The sequence below is a fragment of the Pristiophorus japonicus genome, chromosome 6 (genome assembly GCF_044704955.1).
Source record: "Pristiophorus japonicus isolate sPriJap1 chromosome 6, sPriJap1.hap1, whole genome shotgun sequence".
Taxonomy (NCBI): domain Eukaryota; kingdom Metazoa; phylum Chordata; class Chondrichthyes; family Pristiophoridae; genus Pristiophorus; species Pristiophorus japonicus.
Genome location: NC_091982.1, coordinates 110,859,250 through 110,883,273, shown reverse-complemented (window position 1 = coordinate 110,883,273; position 24,024 = coordinate 110,859,250). Strand labels below are relative to the sequence as shown.

Genomic DNA, 24,024 nt, shown 5'->3' with positions numbered 1-24,024 from the left:
AAATCACATTTTTCCAAGTGCCCCCTATGAAACTCTTTTAGAGTCTACCTGCAAAACATAAAACATTTATCCGTGCCACCCGACCTGGATGACACACCAGACATTTACAAGGCCCTTTTTTTTCTTTTTTTTTTCTTTTTTTTGGGTTTTTTTTTGGGGCGCTAAAATCACATTTTTCCAAGTGCCCCCTATGAATCCCAAAAAGTTAGTTTGCAGGTGCAGCAAATAATCAGGAAGGCGAATGGAATGTTAGCCTTCATTGCGAGAGGGATGGAGTCCAAAAGCGGGGAGGTCCTGCTGCAACTGTATAGGGTATTGGTGAGGCCGCATCTGGAGTACTACATGCAGTTTTGGTCACCTTACTTAAGGAAGGATATACTTGCTTTGGAGCGGGTACAGAGACGATTCACTAGGCTGATTCCGGAGATGAGAGGGTTACCTTATGATGATAGATTGAGTAGACTGGGTCTTTACTCGTTGGAGTTCAGAAGGATGAGGGGTGATCTTATAGTAACATTTAAAATAATGAAAGGGATAGACAAGATAGAGGCAGAGAGGTTGTTTCCACTGGTCGGGGAGACTAGAACTAAGGGGCACAGCCTCAAAATACGGGGGAGCCAATTTAAAACCGAGTTGAGAAGGAATTTCTTCTCCCAGAGGATTGTGAATCTGTGGAATTCTCTGCCCAAGGAAGCAGTTGAGGCTAGCTCATTGAATGTATTCAAATCACAGATAGATCGATTTTTAACCAATAAGGGAATTAAGGGTTACGGGGAGCGGGCGGTTAAGTGGAGCTGAGTCCACGGCCAGATCAGCCATGATCTGTTGAATGGCGGAGCAGGCTCGACGTGCTAGATGGCCTACTCCTGTTCCAAATTCTTATGTTCTTCAGTTCTTATGTAGCTGTGCGTCAATAGGCAATAATTTATGCCTCCTGGCCTTGGACGCCCACAACTTGTCGAACTGTTTGATATTCATCAGGGACTGGCTGGCCCCTGTGTCTAGCTCCATTGATACTGGGATGCCATTGAGGAGCACTTTCATCATTATCGGTGGAGTGCTGGTTTATGAACTGTATATGTGCTCCACATGAACTCGCTGAACTTCAGCTTCCAGTGATTTCCCCCAGTGTTCATTTGGCCTCGTCGGGTTTACATCGGGCCCGACCTCTTCGTACATCAACCTGGCTGCAGGCTTCCTGCACATACGCGCCAAGTGACCGCTGACGTTGCAGTTTCTGCAGGTATATTGCTGATACCTGCAAACTCTGGATGGGTGTTTGCCTCCACACCTCCAACATGAGCTGTTGTTGGAAACAAAAGGTCCATTACCAGTCGATTGTCTCTGACTGTATCTGTAACTGTCTTTAAGCGCACCATTGTCATGTGTTGATGGCCCCATTACTGGCCATATTGTCCCTTGCGATGGCATGAATCGCCGTCCAGCTAGCCATTGTCTCTGTTGAATTCCCCTTTTGGTTTCAACTACATGCTCGGGCATATCCGATTGCCCCTGCCTGCCTGGAGAATTGTGTGCCGCATTAACAATGTTGACTCCCTGTCCATTTGCTGCATTTAAGCCAAGATTTTTGTCAAACATCATTCTGGTCTCTTCATCCTCTGAGATAAATGTCTGGGCCATCAAAGCCGCCGTTTCCAGGGTCAACTCTTTGGTCTCAATCAGTTCCCTGAAAACCCCAGTGTTCCCGATGCCCTCAATAAAAAAGTCTCACAGCATCTCCGCTCTGCATGCATCTGGGAACTTACATAGACTCGCCAGTCGCTGGAGGTCTACCACGAAGTCTGGAGCGCTTTGCCCTTCTCGCCGCCAGTGCGTGTAAAACCGGTGTCTCACCATGTGCATGCTGCTCGCCGGTTTAAGGTGTTCCCTGATCAACTTGCTGAGATCTTCAAAAGTCTTGTCCACCGGCTTCTCTGGCGCTAGAAGGTCCTTCATCAGGGAGTACGTCCTGGATCCACAACCCGTTAGGAGATGAGCCCTGCGTTTGTCGGCCAAATCCTGTCCCAACCATTCATTGGTGACAAAACTTTGCTGTAGTCTCTCAATAAAATCATCCCAATCATCATCAACACAATGCCTCTCATCTGTGCTGCTAGTAGTCATGCTCGCGTGGTTTAAATCCCAGTTTCTCGTCGTCAATGATATGTCCTTACTATACAGTATAAATGCACACGACGCCCATACTTGAGAGAAGGTCACTCTGTGACCATTAATCTTTATTAGCCAGCACTGAAGTGATGAAGGTGGGTGGAGCTTCCCGTTTTATACCTGAAAGTCCAGGTTAGGAGTGTCTCCCACAAGTTCACCACCTAGTGGTCAATGTTCTCACGGTGTACAACTTAGGCCAGTTTATACCTGGGTTACAGTGACAGTTGAATACATGACATTGGCTGTTACTAGAAAGCCTTTTAGTACACCACTTGCTCCCAGTCATGGGGGCTCTAGTTACAATTCCCGTTGTGCTGCGGCATGACAGGGAGATGGAGCAGAGGCTGCAAAGAAGACAAGCTGCTCACAGAGGGTAGAGGAGGAGGAGGAGGCCTTATCCACCTGGGGTCTTCAGGGAGCACTTCACCTACCTGCACCTAAGCCAGGAGCAGTGTGTTCAGTGGCTCCGCTTCACCAAGCAGGTGGTCACAGAACTCTGCCACCTCCTGGAGCCAAACCTGCAGCCTCATTGCAGGGTGACGACACTGCTGCCAGTAGCCCTCAAGGCTACTGTGGCCCTGAATGTTTTCGGCAGCAGATCCCTCCAGGCAGGAACAGGCAACATAGCAAAGTTCTCACAGTTCGCTGTCTATCGCTGCATCCGGGAGGTAACAGAGGTTCTACACGCTAGGAGAAGTGACTTAATTGTCTTCTCTCCGACCAGAGACTGTCAGGGGAAGCGTGCACAGAGCTTTGCCAGGGTATCGAGCTTCCCCATGGTGCAGGGTGACACCAAATGCACACACATGGCTTTGCAGGTGCTACATCTCAATGGTGAGCTGTGCCTTAGTGGGTAGCGCACTCGATTCTAAGTCAGAAGGCTGTGGGTTCAAGTCCCACTCCAGGAACTTAAGCGCATAAATCTAGGTTGACATGCCAGTGCAGTGCTAAAGGAGTGCTACACTGTTGGAGGTGCCACATTTTGGTTGAGATGTTAAACCGTCTGCACTCCAGGTGGACATAAAAGATCCCATGGCACTTTTTTGAAAAAGGGAGGAGAGAGAAAGCAGGTAATTATAGATTGGTTAGTCTGACATCAGTGGTAGGGAAAATGTTGGAATCAATTATTAAGGATGAAGTAGCAGCGCATTTGGAAAGCAGTGACAGGATTGGTCCAAGTCAGCATGGATTTATGAAGGGGAAATCATGCTTGAGAAATCTTCTGGAATTTTTTGAGGATGTAACTATTAGAGTGGACAAGGGAGAACCAGTGGATGTGGTGTATTTAGACTTTCAAAAGGCTTTTGACAAGGTCCCACACAAGAGATTGATGTGCAAAATCAAAGTACATGGTATTGGGGGTAATATACTGAAGTGGATAGGGAACTGGTTGGCAGACAGGAAGCAGAGAATTGGGATAAACGGGTCCTTTTCAGATAGGCAGGCAGTGACTAGTGGAGTGCCACAGGGCTAAGCTCTTTACAATATACATCAATGATTTGGATGAAGGAATTGAGTGTAATATCTCCACGTTTGCAAATGATACGAAACTGGGTGGCAGTGTGAGCTGTGAGGGGGACGCTAGGAGGTTGCAGGGTGACTTGGACGGGTTAGGCGAGTGGGTGAATGCATGGCAGATGCAGTATAATGTGGATAAATGTGTGGCTATCCACTTTGGGGGCAAAAACGCAAAGACAGAATATTATCTGAATGGCGGCAGATTAGGAAAAGGGGAGGTGCAACGAGACCTGAGTGTCATGGTATATCAGTCATTGAAAGTTACCATGCAGGTACAGCAGTCAGTGAAGAAGACAAATGGCATGTTGGCCTTCATAGCTCGGGGATTTGAGTATAGGAGCCGGGCGGTCTTACTGCAGTTGTACAGGGCCTTAGTGAGGCCTCACCTGGAATATGTGTTCAGTTTTGGTCTGCTAATCTGAGGAAGGACGTTCTTGCTATTGAGGGAGTGCAGCGAAGGTTCACCAGACTGATTCCCGGGATAGCAGGACTGACATATGAGGAGAGACTGGATCAACTGGGCCTTTATACACTGGAGTTTAGAAGGATGAGAGGGGATCTCATAGAAACATATAAGATTCTGATGGGACGGGACAGGTTAGATGCGGGTAGAATGTTCCCGATGTTGGGGAAGTCCAGAACCAGGGGACACAGTCTTAGGATAAGGGGTAGGCCATTTAGGACTGAGATGAGGAGAAACTTCTTCACTCAGAGAGTTGTTAACCTGTGGAATTCCCTGCCGCAGAGAGTTGTTGATGCCAGTTCATTGGATATATTCAAGCGGGAGTTAGATATGGCCCTTACGGCTAAGGGGATCAAGGGGTATGGAGAGAAAACAGGAAAGGGATACTGAGGGAATGATCAGCCATGATCTTATTGAATAGTGGTGCAGGCTCGAAGGGCCGAATGGCCTACTCCTGCATCTATTTTCTATGTTTCTATGTAAGAGCAAGGGAATTATAGTCGGTATCCTGGCCAAAATTTATCCCTCAATCAACATAACAAAAAAAACAGATTATTTGGTCATTATCACATTTCTGTTTGTGGGACCTTGCTGTGCGCAAATTGGCTGCCGCGTTTCCCACATTGCAACAGTGACTACATTCCAAACGTACATAATTGGCTGCAAATCACTTTGGAACATCTGGTGGTCGCTATATAAATGTACGTCTTTCTTTCTTTCTGAGTTGTTGCATAACCACAAAAGCTTTCGCTCACTTAATGTTCTGTTGGTGTGCGACCACGCCCAGCATATCGTGGTGATGAATGCCCGGTATTCTGGCTGCACACATGATGGGTTCATCCTGTGCCAGTTCGCTGTGCCAGCAGCCCTCCAGCGACCATGCTGAACCCAAGGGTGGCTGCTCGGCGACGAGGGCTATCCGCGCTACACCTGGCTGATGACTCACCTCCACAACCCGACAACTCGTGGGCAGCACCCATACAATGACAGCCATGCTGCCACGAGGAACGTCATCGAGCAGACCATCGGGGTTCTGAAGCAACGGTTCCGCTACCTTGACCATTCGGGAGGAGCCCGCCGGTACACGCCAGAGCGGGTGTTCCTATTCGTGGTGGTCGGCTGCATCCCCCACAACTTGGCCACCATGAGGGCACTGCCCTTGGCACCTCAGGTTCCGCAGCCAGCTCAGGAGGAGGAGGAAAGAGGGAGGAGGGAGGCAGCCTACAAATCCACAGGCTGTCCATGAGCACATTATCAGAATCCAGTTCCCCTGAATGAAATCCCAGATGACCGTTGCTCAACACTTCCCCAACTTTCCATCCCTCTGTCACAGAACATCACGGTGTCCTCTTGCCACAATGCTAAAATGAATTCCACCACAAAGCAAATATTCCAAACCACGTTTATAAATCATTTAAACCATGACTGCTGCCAGGATACTGAGCATTCATCATCAAAGTCAACTAATCACTCTTGTGCATTCCCTTTGTAGTAATGTTTCGTGATCTACTGAGATCATTGAAAGGTTTGTGCCACTACAGACTGGTCCTCCTGACAACATCCCTACTTGTGCCCTCTTGTGCAATGTGCAACCATCTGCATTGGTCTCCTGGGGAGGTCTCTTCTGCCCACTGGAAGAGAAGAGGACCCCTCTGCGTTATGTGACTCCCTCCATAAGCACATGGAGGGAGTCATGGGTGAGCCTGGCTGTAGCTGTGCACCTTTGTGTATCTGTGTGTAAGACTCCAAAATTCGTGGAAACCCCCCAGTGTTTCGACTCACTGAAAAGGAAGTTCGGGATCCTAAAATGCCCATGGAAGAAATCTATGAGTTTTAACCAAGTTTGGGATTTCAAAAAGGTGCATGTTGGGTCTGTGAGAGATGGCTGCAGGGGTGGGTTCAACCTCTGAAAAGCAAGTTTCGATATTGGAGCTAATCAAATTGTCTGGGGAACTGTTTACCCTCAAACCCGCCCCCTAGAAGACATTTACATTTCAACAATCGATCCAAGGAAGTACTGTTTAAATCCAAGCACAGAACCCATCCAACACATGCATAATGCTAATCACCTTTCCGGCCTACATAGAAATCTCGGACCCAGACTCGAAACCAGAGACTAACTTTAACAATTGCGACTCGAAACCAAAGGATAATTTCAACAGTTGACACATTTTTAATCGAGTTACCATTAATGAGCCCGCCAAAATTAAACCAGGAACCGGGCTTGATTTGGTGCGTAGATTCGGACGCCTCTCAAAGTATAATTGAGACCCTGTTTTACATTCAGTAGGTTATCACAGATCATCACAGCCAAGGCAGAACAGTGAGTCTTCAGTGACCCTGGACATCATCGGACACATCGCGGCAACAAGAGCCTCACAAAACTATCAACGAGCCATTACCAACAACCAACTTGGTAATATTGAGCCACCGCAACCGACAGATTTCGACAAGAACCAACTCAGGGGAAAAACCGGAGATTCGAAAGTTTTCCACTCTACAATCTGTTCCTGACCTGCAAACAGGCAAAACTTTACCTAAAGTAACCCAAAAATCTACCTCTGCAAGAGAAAAGTGGGTACTTACCCCATACATCCAAAACGCATCCTACCGCATTAGCAGACACACCTCAACTGAAGGAAATGCAGCAAGAAGTCCTCTACTACGTTCGGGGTACAGCAAGCAGAACCTACAAAACCCAGTGAACCCCGAAATCGCGAACCACAGTCAACTGTCAAAGGAAGGATTGGTGAGCATTATACCTAGAGTCTAACTTAGCTAGAGATAGGGATTGGGAGGTGGGAGGTGTTCTTCTGCTGTATTTCTTCTTGTGTGTGTATTAAAGTGTTCCCTATTTTAGAGTTGTAACATTTGACAATACATTAATATTGTAATGCTCTTTCTTGAATAAAATCAAAGTTTCTTGCACCAAAACCAGTTGTCTGCTGCATTTTGTCACATCCCTAAATAAATCCAAAGTCTAGAATCGAGGGAGTGGGAGTGATTCGAACCGCTCAGAAGGTCAGAAGTGAACCTGACCCCCACACCACCCACTACATAATAGTGACCACAGCAGGACTTTGGTATAAAGGATGTGATGCAGAGGATACTGTTTTGGAGGAAAAAACTAAGATGGAAGAGAGAATTTCCTGTTTTGTGTACAAGAAAGTAAATGTCACTAAGAAATGGGTGCTTGGTCTGTTGCGTGATGAGCGTCCGGGAGACTCTGCAGCCCAGTGGACTGGGAGCAAAGACCATAAGGAATCCGTGGAGAAGGCCATCTGGTTGGTCTGCTTGCAGTGACAGGTCCAGCTCTTAGATAGAAGTGTCGAGGCACTGCAAGCAGAGCTGAGAGAATGTGAGGAACAGTCTCGCACAAGGGCTATGGCAGGGGAAAGGTTATGGGTAGAACTAAGCCAACTGAAACAAGGAAAAATGCAGCTGATGGAAAGATACAGGAACAGACAGGATTACTTTCAGTGCCAGGTCACTGAAGCCAAGAATAACGAACTGGTATTCGGGAAGAGAACGCCCGCCTTACCCTTCAAGTAAAAGAGCAGGAGGAGAGGCTAAGAGACGTCCAGGCAGCTTACAAGGTAGCCAGCACTAGTGGGTTTGAGACGGGAGACTCACCTAAGAAACGGGTGGAGGTCTTAATACTGGTCCTCATGGGGATCCAGGCCAGCCAGTCAAAGAGCCCAGGGTAAAGGTCATTGCTGCACGGGTCAGTGTCACTGAGGGAAAACGTGTGTGTTTGACATGTAAAGGACAGATTCCCCTGGATAGGTAGTGGTGGCTCAGGAAGCTGAGCAAGGACATGGGGAACAGAGAGCCGACTGGAAACGACTCATTAACAATACTTACTGGACCATCACGGGGACACAGCGGGGGGAGTGAGTGTGTGTTGGGATAAGTGGTGGGAGTCTGAACAGGGGATTTACGTAAGCATGTGGGGATCAGAGAGGGTCTGTCCCGCAGGCATATCGATTGTCTTTGCCAGGCAATGGCAAGATGCCGGGAAAGGGATGGGGTGGAATTCTAGCCTACACGTGTATATAGTCCCACATTCCCCGCTCCCAGTCAACGCCACCAAACTCGTAGCACGCACCAGAAAACCTCTGCCAATGACCCCGACAGTACGGACAGTGATAGAGAAATGTCCTACCACCACCAAGGGACCAGGGAATGGATTAGTGTTAGTTCCGACCGAAAAGGTACTATACCAGGGGTACACTATGCAGTAGCTTCAGTCATCTTAAACCTTACAGAAGTACACTTACCTGCATGGTGCCCAAAGGAAACGGAGCAGCTATACCAGGTCCTACTCAGAGAAATGTTCAAGAAATTTTACGAGTTAGATGTCGGTAATGTAGACAAAGCAGATCTATACACCCTATATGCTGGGAATACTATGGGCATGGGGAGACAAAGGAGGGGAACCTGGAACTACATTTTTACTGCATATAATACAGGATCCTCTGTGATAAATAGCATGGATGATATAGAACTGCAAATGCAAATAAATGGTCGAAAAAACCAACTACGGAAGATCCTAAGGGAAGAGGACACAGTGGTAGGCTCAGAGCTACACGAGAATCAGGCTATGATAGTCCATTTAAAAGAAATTATAGCTGAGCTGGAAAGACACACAAAAACAGTAAATGCACTCATATGGGAGGATAGGAATGCCTCAGACCAGGCTGCAAGGAATGAGATGTGTGTGCTGTATGGAGGCATGGTTGTTGGGTGAGGGTCTGGAGGATTTAATGCAAGGTTTAGTCCCCTCCTGGATCAGCAACAAGCACCTCGCAGCCCTCCACCCATTTAGTAATTCACTAAGGCCATGTCAGCTCCGTCTAGCTTTTGAAGCCTACCCTGTCCCAGTGGATTGTGGGCGTTCCAATCACACTATCATGGGAATAGTAGTGAGGATGCCAGTCATGGGTGGGACAGCCCGACCCGCACCGGTATACAGGGTGGAGAACATTAGGGTCATTCAAGGGAGTGCACATGTTCGTTTCACAGCGAACCCCAGCACTTGAATGCCTATTCCAAACCACAGTGCAGCTTTAAAGCTCTGGCGCACAACCTATCAACTGTACCATGGAAGTAATGGCACAAGATCATGTTCCTCCACAGGTAGCATACATAGGGGGTGGGACAGATTGTATCATTACAAGTGCGCCCCACTACCAGCATGGACAGCACATCTGGTGTCCGGTAAGTGACAGCAGTTTCTGTTTTAAACCCGAGGCAGAAGTTCAAGTGGCCCAGGAACGGATTGTCCCCATTCCTCAACCCTCCACTGTTCACCTCACTGTAAGTGACAACATAACAAACCTGCAAGACTATGTCGCACATTTTGGTTACGAAATCCCCCCTCTAGCCGAACATCTCACTGCCCGACTGAAAGCTGTAGAAGTATCACAGAAACATTTCTGTACTCTAGAACAAAAAACAGTTGCGGATGACACTAAGTTGGGTGGCAGTGTGAGCTGCGAGGAGGATGCTATGAGGATGCAGAGTGACTTGGATAGGTTAGGTGAGTGGGCAAATGCATGGCAGATGAAGTATAATGTGGATAAATGTGAGGTTATCCACTTTGGTGGTAAAAACAGAGAGACAGACTATTATCTGAATGGTGACAGATTAGGAAAAGGGGAGGTGCAACGAGACCTGGGTGTCATAGTATATCAGTCATTGAAGGTTGGCATGCAGGTACAGCAGGCGGTTAAGAAAGAAAATAGCATATTGGCCTTCATAGCGAGGGGATTTGAGTACAGGAGCAGGGAGGTGTTATTTCAGTTGTACAGGGCCTTGGTGAGGTCACACCTGGAGTATTGTGTCCAGTTTTGGTCTCCTAACTTGAGGAAGGACATTCTTGCCATTGAGGGAGTGCAGCGAAGGTTCACCAGACTGATTCCCGGGATAGCGGGACTGACATATCAAGAAAGACTGAATCAACTGGGCTTGTATTCACTGGAGTTCAGAAGAATGAGAGGGGATCTGATAGAAACATTTAAAATTCTGACGGGTTTAGACAGGTTAGATGCAGGAAAAATGTTCCCAATGTTGGGGAAGTCCAGAACCAGGGGTCACAGTCTAAGGATAAGGGGTAAGCCATTTAGGACTGAGATGAGGAGAAACTTCTTCACCCAGAGAGTGGTGAACCTGTGGAATTCTACCACAGAAAGTTGTTGAGGCCAATTCACGAAATATATTCAAAAAGGAGTTAGATGCAGTCCTTACTACTCGGGGGATCAAGGGGTATGGCGAGAAAGCAGGAATGGGGTACTGAAGTTGCATGTTCAGCCATGAATTCATTGAATGGCGGTGTAGGCTCGAAGGGCCGAATGGCCTATTCCTGCATCTATTTTCTATGTTTCTATAGGGGGCAAGATTTCGGAGATCACAGTTCCACCCTGATGGGATATTTTCAGAAATATAGAGGTCCCTGCTGAGATCAGGATAGCTTCCCACATTTTAGTTATCTGCCAGCTCGTGATTATTCTTTATCTATGGTGTACTACCTGCAGGGTGAGAGGCAGAGGTCATCGGTCCCGGCACCAGAGGCTGCTGGACGAGCCCTAGCTGAACTTCAGGATTGTATCAGGGAGGGAAACACAAAATATGATAAAACACTGCGGAAAAATTGCAGTCACCCGGTGAGGTCTGGTTTAGATTCCACCTGCTGTAAAACGCAGAGGTCAAGTGTTGTAAACAGTTTGTACTATGTGTGTTTTACTGTGTATTTTTATGAAGCTGGAGTAATGGAGGGGCGTTGGACCCCCTCTATGCTGTAATGTAATTGGAATGATTGAATTTATCTGAACACTACATTTAAAGGGGAATCTATGCTTCTGGTTTTAGATAGGTAAATTACAGGGGAAGGTTGGCTCTCGGGGATCAGGAATTTTGTTCATTTAGGATGACACTCTGTGGCGAAGAGTGCCAAATGGGGGACTGTAAGATTCCAAAATTCGTGCAACCCCCCCCACGCCCCCACCCAGTGTTTGGGCTCACTGAAAAGGAAATTGGATTTGGGACTATTAAGCAGAAAGTTTGGGATCCTAAAATGCCCATGGAAGAAATCTACGAGTTTTAAACAAGTTCTGGATTTTAAAAAGGTACATGTTGGGTCTGTGAGAGAGGACTGCAAGACTAGGGGTGGGTTCAATCTCTGAAAAGCCAGTTTGGATATTGGAGCTAATCAAGCTGTCTGGGGATATTGGAGCTAATCAAATTATCTGGGGAACTGTTTACCTTCAAACCTGCCCCTAGAAGACATTTACATTTCAGCAATCAACCCAAGGAAGTAGTTTCAATCCAAGCACAGAACCCATCCAACACATGCATAATGCTAATCACCTTTCCGGCCTACATAGAAATCTCGGACATAGACAGGCAACTCGAAACCAGAGACTTACTTTAACAATTGCAACTCGAAACCAAAGGTTAATTTCAACAGTTGACACATTTTTAATCGAGTTACCATTAACGAGCCCGCCAAAATTAAACCAGGAACCGGGCTTGATTTGGTGCGTAGATTAGGAAGCCTCTCAAAGTATAATTGAGGCCCTGTTTTACAGTCAGTAGGTCATCACAGGTTATCATAGATCATCACAGCCAAGGCAGAAAAGTGAGTCTTCAGTGACCCCGGACATCATCGGACACATCGCGGCAACAAGAGCCTCACGAAACTGTCAATGAACCATTACCAACAACCAACTTGGTAATAGTGAACCACCGAAACCAACAGATTTCGACAAGAACCAACTCGGGGGAAAAACCGGAGATTCGAAAGTTTTCCACTCTACAATCTGTTCCTGACCTGCAAACAGGTAAAACTTTACCTGAAATAACCCAAAACCCTACCTCTGCAAGAGAAAAGTGGGTACTTACCCCATACATCCAAAACGCGCCCTACCGCATCAGCGGACACACCCCAAATGAAGGAAACGCAGCAAGAAGTCCTCTACTACGCTCGGGGTACAGCAAGCAGAACCTACAAAACCCAGTGAACCCCGAAATCGCGGACCACCGTCAATTGTCAAAGGAAGGATTGGTGAGCATTATCCCTGCTGCCCTAGAGTCTAACTGAGCTCGAGATAAGGATTGGGAGGTGGGAGGTGTTCTTCTGCTGTATTTCTTCTTGTGTGTGTATTAAAGTGTTCCCTATTTTAGAGTTGTAACATTTGACAATACATTAATATTGTAATTCTCTTTCTTGAATAAAATCAAAGTTTCTTGCACCAAAACCAGTTGTCTGCTGCATTTTGTCACATCCCTAAATAAATCCAAAATCTAGAATCGAGGGAATGGGAGCGATTCGAACCGCTCAGAAGGTCAGAAGTGAACTGACCCCCACAACACCCCCTACATGTGTCAGTGTTTGTAGCACCTCAGTGCTGTGGAACACTGGCAACACAACTGCCAAAGTAAATTTGTGCATGGTTCCTTTAAGGACACCGGCAGATGATGCGTCATCAAATTACATCATCAGACCTGTTTCTTTTAACTGGCTGGGAAATGTGCTAGGTGAGCTTAACAAGCCAATCAGCGTAAAATCATTTCTGCACAGCAGGCTGGGGTGAGGCCGAGACCTGCCTACCGACCCCGGACGCACCGGACCCGCTGAGGCAGGGGAAATCGCAGCCTAAGTTTAACATAATTCGAGAAATACCCAAGACCATGAGTCAGGTAAATAACGTTAAACAGGTTACATTCAATGAAATGAGGGAAATGGACTGGAGGAAATTGTTCAATACCATTTCCAAAGAGGGTCAATGGAATATAATTCCAGAAATAATGCTAAGCATGCAGGACTGAAATATACCTAGATCAGCAAATTCAGATTAAACAAGCATGGCCCGAAGTAAATTAACAGTGAACTAAAGAGGGAGAATGACTACTGAAATTCCTGCAGGTAGAAAGGGTGCACTAGAATATAAAGAGGAACAGGCAGGAACATGTCAAAAGTGTGACCAGAGGGGCAAAGAGACATCTAGAGCATTGCATCGCTGCAGAGGCAAAACAGAACAGTAAAAATCTCTCAGTACCACAATAGTAAGAGGACGCAGAGAAGAAGTGGGAAGATTAAAAATGCAAAAGGGCTGAAAGTTGAATATGACCATAAACAACAAATATTTGGAATGATTAACTCTTCACAATTTTCACAAGGGACCAACAAATAACATGACCTTCCCACAAAAGAATACCAATGCAAAATTCAGGACTTCAATATAAATGAGATGGAAGTCCTAGACAAGCTACAAAGGCTTAAAAGAAATAAATCCCCAGGATTAGATAGTATATAAGAACATAAGAAATAGCAGGAGTCGGTCATTTGGCACTTCGAGCCTGCTCCGCCATTTAATAAGATTATGGCTGATCTTCTACATTAACTCCACTTTCCCACCCTATCCGCATATCATAGAATCATAGAAAGTTATGATAGTATCCAATAAATCTTTTATCCCAGAATGCTGAGAGAGAGATGAGGGAGGAAATTGATGAGGCATTGGTGGTCATTGCGAGGGGGCAAAGGGCATTCGAGAGGATAATGTGGCAAAACAGACACAGGAAATTGCAACAGAATAAATACTGAAGATCTATCTATTCTATCTATTTTACTTCAATTCTCTGTAAAACAATAGAATCAATTATCAGGAATAAATTTGAGGACTATCTATACAACAATAATCTAGCAAACAGCACACTTCAAGCAGCTCGCGCTGGAAGTTGAAGTGGTATGCTCTTTTATAGCCTGACCTGCAGAGCTGTTCTCTCACAGGTCAGGGGCCCATGATGTCCCAGTCCCAGGATGATTCTGAGATGGGTGACTGGGCAACGTCATCAAAACCCTGGTCGCCGTTTTGGAGTGTGAGCAGGAACATTGGCGGAGTCCAGGTACAGGGGAGTGGGGCGTAGGAACGGTGAGACATCATGGCATAGGAACAGTGAGAAATTGTGGCATAGGAACGGTGAGAGATTGTAGCGGAGGTGCGGTGATTGTTTTTGTGGTGGATGAGCGGCGAGAGATCGTGGCGGAGGAGTGGTGTGAGATCGCAGCGGAGGTGAGGCGAATGTTTGGCGGAGGAGCGGCGAGAGATCGTGGCGGAGGTGAGGCGAATGTTTGGCGGAGGAGCGGCGAGAGATCGTGGCGGAGGTGAGGCGAATGTTTGGCGGAGGAGCGGCGAGAGATCGTGGCGGAGGTGAGGCGAATGTTTGGCGGAGGAGCGGCGAGAGATCGTGGCGGAGGTGAGGCGAATGTTTGGCGGAGGAGCGGCGAGAGATTGTGGCGGAGGTGCGGCAAATGAGGGTACGGGGCCCAGAAGAGCAGAGGGCCCAAGGGCAGCACGGGCTTGCCCACACTGTGATATGTGTGTGTACTCGGTCCGTGCAGCAGAGCTGGTCTCCAGTCGTCTTGGGTAACCCTTGCCACTGGATAAAGGCCTCGCTCTGTCAAGCCCGTGTGGTGGCTGATGTGCAACGGTCACCACACGTTAAAAAAATCCACGCACAGGCATCTTCCACCCTTCACGATGTAGTTCAGGATCTGGAGTATTCGGTCCATCATTGAAACACCTGTCAAATTAACTCATCCATTTTTGGCGTGGAAGCAAGTCATCCTCGTTTCAAGGGACTGCCTATGATGATGATGAGATTTCCAAAAAGCATTTGACATTATTCCAAGTGAAAAGCCAAAAGTTAAGTTTAAAACTGCCTGGCCTGGGCCAGCGGGTGCTGCCTGGGTGAAGTTTCCTTTCCTTTCTTTAAATCCCATCAAGAAAGGGTCATCATAGGCAGTCTCTCGGAATCGAGGAAGACTTGCTTCCACTCCTAAAGTGAGTTCTTTGGTGGCTGGACAGTCCAATGCGAGAGCGACAGACTGTCACAGGTGGGACCATCAAGAAAACCTGGAGGAGGACAGTGCCTGCACTGTTCCAGCTGTCCTGGGTGAAGACACCTTCTCGCCCTACCAGGAAGACCAACATAATAGACTTTAAAAAACACCGGAAAAGTACACTGAGCTCCATCTCGAGCGCCGACACTGCCCTTGTGACTTCCCGCCTTCCCCTCCATCACTCTCTCTCTCTTCTCTCTGAGAGGCAACCTCTCTTGATTTTTGTTATTTATTTTCCTACTTTACTATTGAACAGAGGGGAGAAAGCCCTCAATTCGCTGGCGACATATTTCTTCCACCGGCTGCATGGCCTCAATTATGAGACGCAGCTCCTGTTTGTAAACCTGGAGTGGGTAACTACAGGCCCATTAGTTTAACACCAGTAATAGGTAAGATGAATGAGGGAATCAATATATGAATGCTTGGATAGAGAGGGACATATTAAGGACATCCAACGTGGCTTAAAAAAAAGGAGGATCAAGTATTACAAATCTAATTGTATTTTTTGAAGAAGTTACAAAGTTGGTGGATGAGGGAAGCCCAGTAGACATTGTCTATGTAGATTTCCAAAAAGCTTTTGATAAGGTACCGCACAAGAGGCTTCTCTACAAGATTGAAGCCTCTGGTATTAGTGGTAATATATTGAACTGGATTGTGAACCGGCTGGCAGGACATAGGCAAAGAGTAGTTATAGATGGACATGGATCTGCTTGGAGATCGGTCACCAGTTTTGTCCCGCGTGGATTGGTGTTGGGACCATTGTTCTTTACTATTTTTATTAATGATCTGGATGTAGGTGTTGGGGGTGTGATCTGCAACTTTTATACTGAGGTCTATGCGAGTGTTACAACTGTAGATGATGCTCGTCTGCTTCAGGCTGATCTTAAAGTGCTGGGAGATTGGGCTCATAACTGACAAATAATGTATAACTTGGATAAGTGCAGTGTTATGCAAGTGGGCAGGGCAAATGCTTAACAGCCATAAATCCTTCAGGGAAAATCATTAAAGAAAATGGATATAGAAAGAGATCTGGACATTCTAGTGCATACATCATTAACTGTATATGAGCAATGCTGTGAAGTGATAAAGGAGCGAACAGAGTGTTGGGTCAACAAGATGAGGCATTCTGTTTTGTCCTTGTACAAGACCTTGGTCAGGCCTCACTTGGAATACTGTGTCCAGTTTTGGTCTCTTGACATGGTGGGTGATATTGAGGCTTTGGAAAGGGTGCAGAGGAGGGCCATTATACTCATTCCAAAGTTTAAAGCTTCTTAGTTATCAAGATAGGCTAAAAAAAGTTGGGATTCTAATCGAGAGGTGATCTGATTGAGGTTTATAAGATAACGAAGGGAATGGATTGTGTTCCAGTTGACAGCTTGTTTCAATTAAATAGGTTTGGGAGTGTAGTGTATGTAGGCACCTTTAGTAATGACTCCACGAGGCAGAGTATGATACTTAAACTGTGTAGTCCTGTAGTCCTTTATTTGCAGCTCCTGAGTGAGGACAACAAGCTGTGAGTTCCTTTTTATACTGGTTACCTCTTAGGTCTCCAGCAGCAGCACCCTCTTTTATACAGGTAGTGTGTACAGTATAAAGGTACATTCAATGTGTCATAACAGTGTTACAGATATCACACAGTAAACAGGCATGCATACACAACAATACTCCCCCCTAAGCATTTTTCATATCCTTATTGTCACGTGGGGTGGTGGGCAGGGCCACAAGACTGGGTGGGCTCCTTGTCCACCAAGTGGGATGAGGGTCAGGTCATCCCAGGGTTTGCCAGGCCAGGGGTTGTACGGCTGGTCTGGTGCAGGTTGGCATTGGTGGTGGTTGGGCTGCCCATTGACCACTGTCCCGATAGTGGGTCTGCACCCACTGGCTGTGTGTGTGTCCTGCAAGGGGCATCACATTCGTTCCAAAGGTCCTGGCTACATGGTCAGGTAGCCTGCTGGACCTAGGGGTCTCCCACAGGGGGATTCCATTGGCATCGGCATGGTCTCTGTAGGACCCAATGTCCTTTGGCAGTGTCCTACCAGTATACATGACACCTTGGCTCTGATCACACATAGTCGAGCCTGCATTATACATTCTAGCATTTGCATCACTTTTGGGTGTCTGGTTTCAACAGACATGGTTACATTAGGCATTTCACATTCTCTATCATTATTGTTAAGCATAATAAACTTGTTCTTAACCTTACTGACACCTGCATTCATCTCATTAGTCACATTAGTTAAACCAGCATCACAATTCATTGTTACATTGCAGACATTTTCATACTTGCACCCTTTAATCGCATCTTTAGCTTTAAAGTCCATGTACTCAAATAGTTGAAACTTCCCCGTTAAATTTCTTTGGTTACCGGTCTCCTTTAAGGGAGCCTTCAAATCTGATTGGCCGCTCAGTGTCACGTGCTGCTCCTCCATGCTCACTCTTGGTATGGCCGCGGCCATTTTGATTACAAGTTTTTCTCCTCATGGTGCTGGTGCTGCAGCGATTTCCTGGCTTTCCTGCAGGAGGGCTGTGGTGGTCTTTTCTTCCACAGGGCCACTTCGCCTGATGTGGACCTGCTTCATCCAATTCCTGCCCAGCAGCATGGGACCGTCGCCGGCTACAATCCACAGGGGGAGTTTGTTCCAAACGCCGCCCTGGGAGTCCTGGACATCCACGCTGCCAACGATTTGGATTTTACCTTTGGTATAGGTGAGGAGCTGCACCTGGACAGGAGACAGTTTTGGTCGATTGACAGAATTTATCCAAATTTTTTCAAAGGTCGTTCGGCTCATCGCAGACTGGCTCGCCCCTGTGTCGCTCTCCAAAGAAACTGGGACTACGTCGAAGTCTAGTTTCATCGTCCACGGAGAACTTTCGGTGGAGCAGGTATGAGTTCCATACTCTTCTTCCAGGGGTTGAGCAACTTCACCTTCATCTGTGTCGGAGCCCCGGTGATCTGCCAACTCATCAGAGATGCGGTGAGTAAAGCTTTTTCTGCACATCCTTTGAAGGTGCCTTTTCGCTTTGCATGCATAGTCTTTGTAGCGGCACTGGTGGGCCCTGTGGTTTCCTCCACAGCGCCAGCACGGGGCTAGCCGGTTTGCTCCATGTGGCGGACTCAGGGTTGCGGGACTCGGGGCAGCGTTTCTGCCCTGAGAAGTTTCAATGCGGTGCACTGCTCTTGTCAGTTTAGAGTCCCTTAGTGCTTCATTTAGGTGGTCGCCAAAGTCATACGGTGTAGCCAGTCTCCTTAAGTGTTCCAATCTTTCTACAAAAGCGTCCCAATCTTCCCCATCGGTAAATTGCTGAAAGATGCTGAGATTCGACATGCTGAGCGTGTGGTTCGTGACCTTGTATTCCCGTTGCCAGTTGTAGTATATGTAGGCACCTTTAGTAATGACTCCATGCGGCAGGGTATGATACTTAAACTGTGTAGACCTGTAGTCCTTTATTTGCAGCTCCTGAGTGAGGACAACAAGCTGTGAGTTCCTTTTTATACTGGGTTACCTGCAGTATGCAGATAACCCTTAGGTCTCCAGCAGCAGCACCCTCTGGTGTACAAGTAAGGTGTGTACAGTATAAGGGTACATTCAGTGTGGCACAACAGTGTTACAGACATCACACAGTAAACAGACATGCATACACAACAGGGAGGATTAGGGTCACAATTTTAACTTGTATAAGGCCAGATCTAGGTTAGACATCAGGAGGTGGTTCTTTTTCCAGGGAATAGTGGGCCTCTGGAACAGGCTGCTGCCTCGTGCTGTGGATGCTGATTTGCTGAATTTCTTAAAGCGAGAGCTGGACCTGTTTCTGGCTGGGGTGGAGATCACCTCTTACAGAAGGTAGGTACTACAGGGAATTCAGAGCCAGATCTCCTGGACTAGTTTTGGTTGCCTAGATGGATCGGAGAGAAATTTAGTGGATTTTTACCCCAAAATGGCCTGGGTTTTTTCTGTTTTTTTGCCTCTCCCAGGAGATCACATGGTTTCAGGTGGGGTGGAGAGTATATATAGGGATACTCAAGGTATCACAATTATGTGGGATAGGCTTGATGGACCAGAGGGTCTTTATATGTCCTTCATTGTTCATATGTTCGCATGTTTGTATGCTTGTAAAATTGTAAATGGCATAGATAAAGTTAATGCATAAAACTGTGAGAGCAGGACAAGAACACACACGTTCAAACTAGTAAAAGGGAACTTTAGGACAATATCAGGAAGTCCTTCATGCAAAGAGTAATCAACATTTGAAATGGACTTTCAGGCAGAGCAGTGGAGGCAAAAACCTCAGAATCATTTAAGAAACAAGGAGACACAGCAATGTTGTTGTTTTTCTGGATGGATGAATTATGATGGACTGAAAGCTTCATATTAGTAGAAATGAACTTTCGGAAGATATCAATAATGTAGATAAATAGAGGCACAAAAGGATATAATAAATAATGCAATACGCAAAAGGAAGGTGATGTGGTGTATGGTTGATCATGTAAAGGCTGTGACTCTGACAAACAATTGGAGACAGTGTTGTTTCTGGACCAGTAGTTTTGAGGTCAGTGAGAAGATCTATTACATACCTCTGATCTTGCATCAGTGGCCCTGCTCTATGAATATAAATGTTTCACCCCTGGAGTCGGCCTTCTTCCTCACACCTGCTGCCTTGCTGACCCAAGCAGTACCAATGCCGACTGATGACGTTCACTAGCTACTCTTGCAGTTCAGTGTAATTGAGACTGGCAGTACATCACACGCAATGTAGAGAGAGAGAGATAATGAATGTAGTAGTCAGCCAGCCAGCCTCAGTGCATTAAGCTTTGACACAGGAGAAGGAAAGAAAGCAGCGAAAAATGAGTTGTAAACCAGAGGAAGTTGACTGAGCAGATAAGAGAAAATAAGTTTCTGAATTATGAGTAAGCGTTTCCATCCCCCATCATCATCATCATTATAGGCGGTCCCTGGAACGAGGATGACTTGCTTCCACATCGGTTCGCAGATGTTTCAATGAAGGACCCGATGTTCCAGTTTTGAACTCCAATTGAAGGGGTGGAAGATGCCTGTGTGTGGATTTTTTTAATGTGTGGTGACCGTAGCACATCAGCCACCACACAGTGCTCGGCAGGGCTTGACAGAGCTAGGCCTTTATCCAGTGGCAAGGGTTGAACCAGGACGACTGGAGACCTGCTCTGCTGCATGTCTGCTGCATGGACCTAGTGTGCACTCATATCGCAGTGTGGGCTGGCCCGTACTGCCCCTGGACCTTCGGCTCTTCTGGGCCACGTACTCTCATTTGCCACACCTTCGCCCACGATGTTCCAGGGCCCAGCGCTCCAGCTCTATTTATAGCCCCGACCTGCGGTGGTGTTCTCACACAGGTCGGGGCAGCTCACGATGTGCATTTATGGCAGATAATACCAGAATAAGCTTTTCCATTTAGTCAAAGAATACACAATGCTGATTGAGTTCAGCAACACTTCGATTTCCAGATCAAACCAGTTCATTGGTGAAATCCTAGCATGAAGCCTAATTTTATATACCAGTGTATCATTCTATATATAGGCATTTCATTTCATATACTGATATTTCATTTTATATAATGGTATGTAGTCTATGGGGGGAATTTTAACCCAAAGATGTGTAGGATGGGGACGGGTGTGAAAGTAAATATTTGAACATTCTCAAACCCGACCCCAACCTGCCCACTTGCGGTTTTAACGGAGGCGGGTTGGCGAGTGGGCGAGCAATCCGCTCTCAGGGGACAGGTCAGTCACTAAACTCTTTTGGGGATGCTGTATGCCTCCATTTTAACTCAGTTTTTATTTTTAACACATGCATGCGGAATACCAGGGCCTGGGAATCCCAGCAGGTAGAAGAAGGTGAAAAGAGCGAGACTCATGAGGTAAGTACTTTTATTGCACTGCTTGTGGGCCAGAAGGAGCAGGAGTGTATCCGCTAGTTCCCCAAGCTAACCTCCATGTGATCGGCCAACCTGCAAGTCCAATTTCCCCACCCCCGCCAAGTCCGATTCTCCCCCACGCTGTCCCCTCTCCCCACGCTGCCCCCCCCCCCCGCTGTCCCCTCCCCCCGCACTGTCCCCTCTCCCTGCACTGTCCCCTCCCCCTGCGCTGTCCCCTCCCCCGCGCTGTCCCCTCCCCCCACACTGTACCCACCCCCCGCACTGTACCCTCCCCCTGCGCTCTCCCCTCCCCCCGCGCTGTCCCCTCCCCCCACACTGTACCCTCCCCCCGCACTGTCCCCTTCCCCCCCAAGATGTCTCCTCCCCACCGCGATGGCCCCTCCCCCATGATGTCCCCTCCCTGCCCCACGATATACCCTCCCCGTCCCACGATATACCCTCCCCGCCCCACGATATACGCTCCCCGTCCCACGATATACCCTCCCTGCCCCACGATATACCCTCCCCGTCCCACGATATACCCTCCCTGCCCCGCGATGTCCTCTCCCACCGCGCTGTCCCCTCCCCGCCCCGCGTTATTTCCTCCCCCCGCGCTGTCCCCTCCCCCCGCACTGTCCCCTCCCCCCGCGATGTCCCCTCCCCCCGCGCTGTCCCCTCCCCTGCACTGTCCCCTCCCCCCACGCTGTCCCCTCCCCCCATGATCGCCCCTCCCCGCCCCACGATGGCCCCTCCCCCCACAATGTCCCCTCCCCCCGCGATCTCCCCTCCCCCCCACAATGTCCCCCCCCCCCCGCGATGTCCCCTCCCCCCCCCGCGATGTCGCTTCCCCCCCCCAGTGATGTCCCCTCCCCCCCGTGATGTCCCTTCCCCCCCCGCGATGTCCCCTCCCCCCCACAATGTCATCCCCCAGGCGATGTTCCCTCCCGGCACGATGTCCCCTCCCCCTGTGATGTTCCCTCCGCCCCCCCCTGCAACAATGTCCCATTCCCCCAATCAGACGGCCTCTAGAGTACTGTGCCCAAGTTTGGTTCCCCCACATGGTGTGCTATATAGTGGCCTTGGAAAAGATCCAGAAGAGAGCTACAAGAATGTAGAGAGCTGGAATTTCGATTGCTGCTACCAGCTGATACTGCCTGGGTGAGGCGACAATGGGGAGTGAGCGACTGGGTGGCGGCGTTAGGCGGGGATACTGCCTGATGGGAAATTTGGTTGTGCTTTTTCAAGGGTGTAACGATTTGCCACCTCGCTGACTACTGCCATGGAAATCCTGATTCCAGTACACGTGCAACACCTCCTTGGTACCGGTCTCGCCAAATTCACTTTTGCCGCCCCACTTACCGGCTGGCGGGAAACATGGCACAAAAAGTTGGTGTTCATAAGGCGAGGTAAAGATTCTGGGGCGATATGTAAAGGGAGTTGTAGCCTTGTCACAGAGGTCGTGGCCAGTGCTGTGTCCTCTCCTCACAGAGTGCGGAGGTGTTGGTGTGCTGTGACGACTCAGCATCACAACGAGCATTTCGCAAACATTGCTGGGTTTCAGGTCACATCCATTGGCGACGTATATCTATCTTCTGCAACTTAATGGGGACAGTGATGGCACACCACGTCGTCCTGCGGCAGAGACTTCAAAGGCGTCGGCTACAGGGACGGCTTCAGGCCAATTTGGGTCCATGCCAGTGGAGAGGCCCCAGACCTCGGGGCAGGAAGCCGTACAGATGCAGGTTTATCGTGCACATTATTCTTACCTTGATATGTTTGAGGAGCAGTGCATAAGAAGGCTACGGTTCCACAAGGAGGTTGTCACTGAGCTCTGCCACCTCCTGCAGACATACATCGAAGCTGACATCATCACTTGAACTTCACTGTCAGTGGCAGTGAAAGTGACAGTAGCCCTCAACTTCGATGCTACTGGCTCCTTCCAGTCTCCTGTAGGCAATATATGCAATATTGCGCAGTTTGCAGTTCATTGCTGCATTCGCCAGGTGACCGATGGTCTCTATAGCCGACACATGGATTACATAAAGTTCAGCATGTCCAGGCAGAGCCAGGATGAGCGCTCATGTGGCTTTGCCAGGATAGTGGGCTTCCTCATGGTTCAGGGGGCCATTGATTGTACGCATGTGGCATTGCGGGCCCTGCCTCACACTGGAGAGGTGTTTCGCAATCGAAAGGGCTACCACTTCCTCAACGTTCAGCTGGCCTGCGACCACAGGCAGATGATCCTCGCTGTCAATGCACGCTATCCTGGCAGCTGCCACGATGCCTTCATCCTGCGGGACAGCAGTGTGCCTCGACAGTTCCAGCCACCGCATGAAGGGCGTGCCTGGCTCATCGGTGACAAAGGATATGGTGTGGCTCCCTGGCTAATGACACCCCTCCACAATCCCACCAACCCTGCTGAGCAGCGCTACAACATCAGCTATATCGCAACCAGGACAATTGTAGAGCAAACTATCATGGTTCTGAAGCAGCATTTCTGCTGCCTTAACCGCTCTGGAGGGGCATTTCAATACTCACCTGATAGAGTCTCCATCTTTACTGTTGTGTGCTGCATGCTGCACAACCTAACCATTATGAGGGGATCAGCAGGGATTCATGATTCACCTCAGGAGGACGACGACGATGAGGAGGAAGATGAGCAGTTTCAGCCAAGGAGGAGGCAGTTTGCAGCTGCAAGGGCTGCTCATCAGAGGCTCGTCGTGCATCGATTCCAGTAAATAACAACGCAAGATGTACAGAATGACGATCTGCTGAAGACATCGTGCCCCACCCTCCAAGCCTCCATCTGTACAAATGGCAAGACAAGATTGTGGCAAATTAAAATCATTTTTATTTACAATAAGAACCATAGTGTGCTGTAAAGAAGCACTAAAGGACGCCATCATCCACAGCAAACAATAATCAAAACCAGACCCCTTGAAACATTATCACCCACATCCACGTGCAACTATTCACATTAGTTCATAATGGATCAAGGTCACCATCTCTCGCCACTATCACACAATTCTTTATTGGCTCATGAAAGTGCAACTATTGACATGTGTTCATATTCGAGCAA

At 48.0% G+C, this 24,024-nt stretch overlaps 1 protein-coding gene across 1 annotated transcript; it reads left to right on the top strand.

The window, feature by feature from the left end:
- Positions 1-22,975: 22,975 nt before the first annotated feature.
- Positions 22,976-23,683, top strand: LOC139266152 (putative nuclease HARBI1). Its single transcript, XM_070883996.1, has one exon. It carries the CDS (start codon positions 22,976-22,978, stop codon positions 23,681-23,683), a length of 708 nt encoding a protein of 235 aa, XP_070740097.1.
- Positions 23,684-24,024: the final 341 nt, after the last annotated feature.

What these genes read in the sequence shown, in the direction of transcription:
- LOC139266152 (XM_070883996.1), top strand. Translation starts at nt 22,976, where the DNA reads ATGGATTACATAAAGTTCAGCATGTCCAGGCAGAGCCAGGATGAGCGC.